Here is a 9,040-nt window from a genome sequence, read left to right as displayed (position 1 = left end):
AAATTGAATATATTAAGGGTGACAAAAATGTTATTGCAGATACATTAACAAGAGAATGGAGTTCGTCTACAACGCATTAGATCAGGAAATTCAGAAATACGAACAAGAACTCGAAAAATGCAAGCATTGTCAGCAAATAAGGACACAGATCCAATCCCTCAAGAAGGTCATCGAAGCAATGAAATCAACACAACAACCAAAACCATCAGAGCTCAGCCAGCTAAGCGTGGTGGACAAATCAGGTGAAGAAAAAATTCCAGAAAATAAAACAATTGCTGAAATTATCAAAAAATCTAGCCAAGACAAAAAATATTATGTAATTTATAATGGCCCCATGAAAGGAGTATATGATGCCTGGGAAAAAGCAGCACCATTTACACATCAATCAAGGATAATTCATAAAGGAGGGTTTTTAACACTGGAAGAAGCAAAAGAATCTTTCAGGGAATATGAAGCTCTTCATCCAGAGCAAACCCTAAAAAGAGTAGATAAAGCTCCAATTCAAACCCAGAGAACAGGGATAATAAGAAACATTCCTACAAGAGCTGAAATCAAAGAAAAGAAAAGGGTCTGTAGATCAAATCTCAGAGAAACCCTTAATATAGTCCTGAACTGGACTGAAGAAAAAAGAGCAATCTTGGGATATTATCCTATTGCCAAAGAACAGCTAACAAAGCTGGTTATATTTCCAGATGCATCCCCATCGGACACCTATCAGTTTTTCCAGTATGGATTAATTGATACAATTTTAATTTTTAATGATCTAAAAATTATTAGTGAGTTTCCTGCAGGATTCGTTGATGCAGTAAAGAGATTTAAAAATATGATTGACAACGTAAATCCAAGGGATATATCCCTAAAATTTACGAACAGTCAACCTATTTTTAATGAAGAAGAAGAATGCTTGGTTCCAGCACACCAAGTAATATTCATGTCCGTCTTCCCAGGAAATTTTCAACCAATTGATCAAGTTCAAGATTTAACAATCTACAGTCATGAAGGAAGGCTAGCCAGCACACTAGCAAGGGTCTTCGAAAGAACTCAAAAGATAACAAGGGAATCTCACACAAGAATTAATTATAAAAGCAGAAATACTTTGCTTATGTCTAGTAAAAGGAATGAAATTGAAGAAAGAGAGATGAGACTCTTAGTGGAATTTGAATCAGCATTCTACAACTTATCTGGACTCTTAGAAAAGCTCCCTGAAGGGATAAAGAGGAATCTCTGCTATTTGATAAAAGACAGAGAAGACCACAAGTGCCAGCTATGCGTCTCAGAGTTATCTGAAGAAAGTAATAATAAAACGGAATCAACCCACATGATAAAGGAAGAAGACAACGCATCTGAAGGTCACATAATGAAAGAGGAAGACAGCACATCTGAAGCATCTCTCAACATTATTGCATAGTGACGTAAGCCCTTAGGTCATAGAGCACCAACAATGTAGCTGGTGCAAGATAATAAACAATGACGTAAGCAATGACGTCATAAGAAGGGTAAGGATGGGAATTGTCCATCAGACCCAACCATTATAAATAGGTTGCTTAGGCAATTGTAGAAGGCATCAGACAATAGAAAGCAGAAGGCTAAGAGTACTCATATGCTAGGAGAGCAAGGAGGAAGCTGCCAAGGCGATTCTATAGTCTGAGGAAGAATTCCCTTAGGGAAAAAATAGTTCTAAACTCCCCTCTGGAGTTAGTATCTACAATCTCCCCTCTGGAGATAAAAACACCTCATGTAAAATATACTAAATAAAGGAAGTTTTCTCCAGAAAGGTACATCTTCATCCTAGTCTTTCAATTATGAATTATTTAGAAAGTTTAGAATTAACAGAAGAATCTGATTATTATAGATTAACTGCTTTATTAGATAATGAAAAACAGGCTGTTCTAAAAACAGAATTAAATCTCAAATCAAATGAAAATTTTAATAAACAAAACCTATTAAAAGAAGTTTTTAATAGAAAAAATGTAATATACTATGGAAAAATTCAACTTGAAGCCCCTATAAAGATAAAATCCGCCAATGGAGAACTTGAAATAGCCCTGATAAATGATGAAGAATTGAGTAAACAGATTGAGAAAATTAAGGATCAACAAAAAAGATCTAAAATCGGATGGATTCATATTAGTACTATACAAGTCTTAATCAAATCTACATATATGAAAGGAATTAATTTACCAATAAGCTTAGCAATCTGTGACAAAAGAATTACTGATGACCCAATAGATCAAATAATTGGAATTGTTCATGGAAACTTGGCAAACGTAAATGTTAAATTCAATGCCCATCTTGGATACGCCATACCTTTATCAACTGAAAATCTTGGAAGATCTATAAGTTTGGCTTATAAATTTCATAGAAAAAATTTAATGGAACAAGATGATGAACCATTTTCAATTACATATGCAATAAATTATGCTTTAACAAATAGCCATCATAGTATAATATTTAAAAACAGAGAAAGAATTTATGTTGATGAATTATTTCAGAAAATTGTAAAAACAGAAATACCAAAATATAAAGCTATTGAAAACCCGGTTCTATTATTAAAAGAACCGTCAGGAAAATTAGTTTCACCGAATTTTCAAATAAGAGAATCTAAAATTAATAGCCCTTTAAGTTTATCTAAGTTAAAAATTAAAGAAGAAAATTCTGAAATAAAAGAACTAACAAAAAAGGTCGAAAAATTAAATGAAACCTTAAACACTAAATTATGACAATAAATAAAGAAGAAATATATATCACTTATCAAGATAAGAAACAAGAACTCTTTGAAAGAGAAAACCGTTTGAATTATTTGCAGTTTTCTGAAATAAACCAAAGAGCATTTGAAGCTCTAAAAATAATATATGACAAGCTGAAAAGAGAAGTGGAAGAGCTAGAAAAATTAATAGAATCTCTAGAAAATAGTGATGAATCAATGATAGAGTTTGCAGAAATTCTAAAATAAATAATGAAGCATATAAAGATTGAAAAACCAGAGAATAAAATAAAAAGAAAAAGGGCGGAAAAATTAAAAAGTAAAATAAAGGAGTATAAAAGGGAATTAAATAATCTTCAGATCGAAATTGATGACCTTATAATAAAAAGAATAGAAATAAGAATAAATATAAACAAGTTGAAATTAAACCTAAGAAATTTATAAATGCCTGAAAAACCATATTATGACTTAAATGAATTAAAGCTGCTGAAAGAAAAAATGGAAAATGAAGTCGATAAATTAAAAAGATATTTAAAAAACAACAGAAAGTGTAGAAATAAAAGAAGTTCTTGAGGATTTGAGAAATTATATTAAAGAAAAAGATAAACAGATAAAAGATTTTATATATAATAATTCATGCAAAAAAGAATATTATAAATTAAAACAAGATTGAAAAACTATAAATATACGTCAAGGACTAGTAATAAATAATCATACAAGAGAAATAATAAAAATGGTTAATACTTTAGATTATAAAAATTGCAAATTATTTAATCAAAGTTTAAATAATCGAAGTTTAAAATTTGGTATCAGAGCCAAGTTAACGATTTAAGGTAACACTTTCTCTTTAAGCAACACTTTTAGTGATACGCTTTTAAATCATAACAACATAAAAATGACATCCTTACCATTGCATTCCCCATTTAGTAAGTTAGGCAAGTGTATATAGACACCATAGCACTCACCATTTTTTTAATACAATCATCACAGTTCGATAAATCTTCCGACACCCCAAATAACATCGCTATACAGTATACACCAATCCTACCTCCATGTCAAAATTAAAAAAGGGGCGTAATACTTGGTAAGAAATTCATTACCGAGTGCCCCATCCGCGTTTTAAAAAAAAAAAAAAACTGAAATCCTTAACACGCGTCGGACACGTCACCTTCCTGTTTCGGCTTTCAGCTGCGCGCTAATGGCATTGTGGCAATTATTTCCAAAACCAAGGTCCAAAGCAGCACACAATAGTATAAACGAGGATTTTTTTTTTGGGTAAATAAAACGAGGAATTTTTATTTTAACGCGCTTCACTTCTCACTTCTCAGTTCTTCCTCAAACGAAAATCCAAATAGTAAAAATACTGCACTAACCCTTCTCTCATCTCTGATATTTTTCTTTATTATATATATATATATATATATATATTTTCTCTTTCGATCACTGTCTTCTAGAAAAAAAAAATTACTAAAATTCTCAGAATCCTCTCTGATTCCAGTTCAGCTTCACTTAATAGAAACCAATCAAAAGATCATCGTGAAATTTTTTTCTTGTTACTTTTTTTCTTCGTTTGGTTGTCACGAACGGTGCCGTTTTATATATACATAAAATAGAGACACCGTCGTTTTGACACAAACGGTGGTTTTGTTATGGGTGCGGTGGAGGTGTTTCAACAGCAGCCGCTGGTGGTGGACGCTGCTCCGGTTTTGTCGCTGAACTCGCTGCCGTTGGGGTTCCGTTTCCGACCGACAGACGAGGAGCTCGTTGACTTTTACTTGCGGCAGAAGATCAACGGCAATGGCGATGAGGTTTGGGTCATTCGAGAAATCGATGTTTGCAAATGGGAACCTTGGGATTTGCCTGGTACAATTCTCAATTCTCTGTTTTTTCAGGTTTCTATTGTAGTTTAATTCTTTGATTTTGCAGTGGAAAGGAGATTTTAAAGTTTTCTTGGTTTATGCTGTTGGAATTGTTTAACTGACTTAGTTTGACTTCATAATTCTAATTATGTGATTCATCTTAAAATATGACAAGCTGAATTTTCTAATTATGCTCTTGAATGGAATTATAGAACTATGTTAGAATAATTTGAGTGAAATTGCAAGAGTTAATTTGGATGCCCATGCTATTTGCTCATTTTTTGTTCCTTTTGGTGGGGGTGTGGACTGGGGTTTGTGTTTCTAGATTTGTCAGTGGTACGGAACAAGGATCCGGAGTGGTTCTTCTTCTGTCCACAGGACAGGAAGTATCCAAATGGACACCGGCTGAACCGAGCAACAACTCATGGATATTGGAAGGCGACTGGCAAGGATCGGAAGATTAAGTCCGGCTCTACCGTGATTGGAATGAAGAAGACTCTTGTATTCTACACTGGCCGTGCTCCCAAAGGGAAGAGGACCAATTGGGTGATGCATGAGTACAGGCCTACCCTGCAGGAGCTTGATGGTACCAATCCTGGACAGGTATAGTCTTATCTTTGGTTTCTGTTGTTCTGTGTTTAGCTTTCGATCCGTCTTTATTATTATAGGGATGGCTGACATTGAATTGTCATTAACTCAAATCAATATGACTTCACCACTAAATTCAAGTGTATGAAATGTGTGGGTCTTAAATTATATGATTGCCATATTTGATGAATATTGTGTTAAGTTTGTGCTTCTTCCAATTTGGTTCATAAAAATGATCATTTTTCATATTTGTGTTGATTTAATAAAGGAAATATATTCAATTATTATTTCATCATTTATTTGTCTCTTCACTTACTTGGTGGTTGCTAGCTTGTTATTTCTTGAGTTCTTGTAATAGCTTCTCATAATAATTCTGCACCTGATTATTGTGGTTCTAAATTTTCTTGGTGATCTTTTATTTCTCTAGTTCAATTTCTAAGGTGCAACCTGCAATTGTTCACAGCCTACAGGTGTATGTAGGAATTAGCATTAAGCTACTGCAAATTATGACTAGCTCAGATGTTATATGAACTCATGAAGATAAGATATATTGCTAACTTTTCAATTTGGTTGATTTGACGTTTACCAGAATCCATATGTCCTTTGTCGATTATTTAAGAAACAAGATGAGAGTCTTGAAGGTTCAAACGGTGAAGAAATGGAGCGTACTACTTCAACTAATTTAACTGCAAATTACTCTCCAGAAGAAATACAATCAGATCCAGCTGTTAAATCGGTTTCTTCTTCACAGGCTACAGAAGATGACAAGAAACTAGCAGTTATCCCTTTGACCCCTGAAGAAGCAATTTCCAATGTTATAACCCCGGTCGGTTGCCAAAACGATGGATGTGATGCTTATGATGCACAAAATCAAATCGCAGCAGGAGATCCATCTAAGGAGGTTTGATGAGCAAACTAATTTTTTGTCCCCCATTTAGTTGATTTGCAGACTTTGTGTATGTTCAGTTATTAACCATAATTTGTTGACTAATATAACTTTAGGAGGACTTACAAGTGAACATGGACATATTTTATGACCCGAGTGAGCTATTTGACGATAAATTATTCTCCCCACTCCACAAGCATATTCCAGAAGAACTTTTTCATCAATCAAACAATGAAGCCAATGGACATTTTGGGCTGCAACATCAGTGTGGAACAAATGAGATCAGTATTTCTGACTTCTTTGACTCTGTTATTAATTGGGATGAGATCTCCGGTGACAATTCCAGCGGCCAAACGCCAAACTCTGCTTGGTTTGATGTACAGCACAATGAATCATGGGGAAACTCAAATGTGGATATGGTCCATGCCAGGGTGAGTGACAGTGTTAACCCTGTTTATCTTTTGGTCAGTTGAGGTTTTGCCACCAAACCAACATGTTACCTTTGAACTTGGAAGCACATACTGGTGCTTAAGCCTTTTGTTAATTAATTTTTTTATTTCCCTCTAAATTGACGCAAATTATATGTGATATTATATTTGATTTTCTTTGGCATGGTTTGCTTGTGTCGCTATATAATTTTAGCTGCTGTTATTTACTGCAGCCCCTACAAGTAGGGGGTGCAGATTATCCAGGGGATGCAACCGAGGGAAAGCTCCCTTTGTTGAAAACTAGAGAATTCAATCCCAACACCTCTTATGACAATGCGCTCAGCAACAACATGGGATTATTTCATAACCATTCCCAGATGGCTTTTTCATCTGATGTTAATATGCTCCAAGGTTACCATGCAACCAACAATTATGAGCAACCGACAAACTTCAATATGGCTATGGCTAATAGTGACAACACTGGAATTAGGATAAGGTCTCGGCCACCAGGTTATGAAGGGCCAAACGTAAACTCCAATATGCAACCACAAGGTACTGCACCTAGGAGAATACGGTTGGCACGATCTCTTGCACCTCAACACATGTCCAATGAGGCGGCAAAAGATTCGAGTTACGAGTCAAAAGATCAAAATTCACAACTAACCACTGCCAGGGTAAGCAGTCTTTTTGAATAACAACCTGTGTATCCAACTTGAGAGATGTCACTGCATGTGGCGTAAGATTTTGTTGGTTCTTTTGCAGGAGATGGAAACTTCCAAAGACCTTGCTGCTGGTGAGAGTGTTACTGTTACTAGTGATGTGGAGGAACAGGAGACATCACCAGTTGAAAATAAGGAATTCGAAGACTTCAACACAGTCCAGCAGAGCACATCATCAGCTTCCTCCAATCTTTCCACGTGCTCTTCTGATTCTGAAGTTTCTTATGAGGCAGAAAAAGAATCTGGTTGGACATCAGAAGACCATAGTCCAAAACCAGCTGCCGCGGGGGTAAGAAGTCTGTTTGATTTACTTGTGTATATACTCTTAGATGTTGCTGCATATTCATCAAGATTTTTGCTGGTTCTTCTTTTGCAGGCCAGTAAAGCTTCCGAAGACCAAGTTCCCAGCGAGTGCGTCAATGATATCACTGATGATGTGGATGAACCCAGGATACCAAACGCTTATACTCTAGAGGTCTCAAAGGAGGAATCCTTCTCGGACTCTCAGTCGAAAGACTCTCTATTGCGTAGAAAGGTGTGTTACCCATCGAAGTCTTCCTCAAATCTAGCCAAGTGGTATTCGGTTATTGCAGTCTCAGCCACTTTGGTGGTGTTACTAGCATTCCTTGTTAATACATGGGGTTATGGATATTACCTTAAAGTTTAACTGCATAGTAGGATATGTATCATTGCATAGAGTATATTTTGCCTCCATTGCGTTTTTGGCCTTAGTTAAGGAGGCATATATGTAAGGGTTGACTTTGTAGCTTTCTTTGAATATAATCTGTATGTGCATATGTTATATATAGCAGAATATGCCTAATCTGCTACTAGCTTGTACTATATGTGGAGTTGTAAACTCATGTTTATAAGTTAGATTCAGAATTTCAGGGTTTCCAATTTTTTGGAATTTAATTTTGATTGCCCGTGCGTGACCACCATTGGAGAATATGCCTGCCTAGCCAAGAGTGTATTTTTAGTAAAGAAAGGTTTAGGCAGATTCGGCTGTTTGATTCATTCATTTATTTATTCTATTTTTGTTGTTGGTTTAAAGGTAAGCTTTTAGTTAAGAATGCTAAAAGATATAGAACATTGAAAATCTGGAGAAAAAAAGATAATGTATATATAAGAAATCAATCATTTTACATAGAATATATTTTAATATATTAAAATATAAAATATATATTAAAAATAAATTAAATAATATATTTAATTATTTATGCTAATTTTGTGACTGATTTTTTATATTTACGTACATCTTAAAAGGAAATGCAGTTAACTCCTGAACTTGGTTTCATATGTAGAGTACATCTTAAATATTTTAAGATATTTAATTCAATATTGCTAAATTTGTCTAACAATGCATAAAGCTTTGTTAGCATTTTATACACTAATTTTATTATTTTAAATAACTATGCTACACATATTGGGGATGAAGGCCAATTAGCATAGCGTTACTGGAAATGCCAAGGCCCACAAGCTGATCAGCCACCAGCAAGTATGGTAGCTACTTTTTTTTTTTTTTACTTATTTTTAAATATATTATAATTTATACTAAAAATGTCTTGTTATTAATTATGAATTTTACAAAAAAAAAAAGCAAATTTCTTTTAATTTTTCACAAAAAATTCTTTTAAATATTTTATTTAAATATAAAAATAGTTTTTAAGTTAATTTTTAATAGATTAAAATAACCTTTAAAATTAATTTTGTTTAATTATTTTAAGAGCTAGAAATTGAGTTTTAGTCTTTTCAAAATTAACTATAAAGGCAATTTAGTCTTTTAAAAAATAAATTCAATTTTTTTAAATTTAATTGAATAACCTTAATATTAAAAGTACATTATAGTGTTTTAT

The 9,040-nt window shown here is 33.8% G+C and overlaps 1 protein-coding gene across 1 annotated transcript; it reads left to right on the top strand.

Moving 5' to 3' along the window:
• The first annotated feature begins 3,985 nt into the window (after window positions 1–3,985).
• On the top strand, window positions 3,986–8,084 carry LOC107609038 (uncharacterized). Its single transcript, XM_016310856.3, has 7 exons — window positions 3,986–4,567; window positions 4,889–5,166; window positions 5,741–6,052; window positions 6,154–6,468; window positions 6,699–7,139; window positions 7,228–7,473; window positions 7,561–8,084. Exons 1-7 carry the CDS (start codon window positions 4,354–4,356, stop codon window positions 7,849–7,851), a joined length of 2,097 nt encoding a protein of 698 aa, XP_016166342.1. The 5' UTR covers window positions 3,986–4,353; the 3' UTR covers window positions 7,852–8,084.
• Window positions 8,085–9,040: the final 956 nt, after the last annotated feature.

This window comes from Arachis ipaensis, chromosome B7 (genome assembly GCF_059453495.1).
Source record: "Arachis ipaensis isolate K30076 ecotype BB chromosome B7, ASM5945349v1, whole genome shotgun sequence".
In the NCBI taxonomy this organism is placed as follows: Eukaryota; Viridiplantae; Streptophyta; class Magnoliopsida; order Fabales; family Fabaceae; genus Arachis; species Arachis ipaensis.
This window is presented reverse-complemented; position numbering and strand designations above follow the sequence as displayed.

Coding starts and splice junctions, on each gene's coding strand:
- LOC107609038 (XM_016310856.3), top strand. CDS start 4,354: ATGGGTGCGGTGGAGGTGTTTCAACAGCAGCCGCTGGTGGTGGACGCT. Junction 6,469..6,698: donor TGGATATGGTCCATGCCAGG/GTGAGTGACAGT, acceptor TATTTACTGCAG/CCCCTACAAGTAGGGGGTGC. Junction 7,474..7,560: donor CAAAACCAGCTGCCGCGGGG/GTAAGAAGTCTG, acceptor CTTCTTTTGCAG/GCCAGTAAAGCTTCCGAAGA.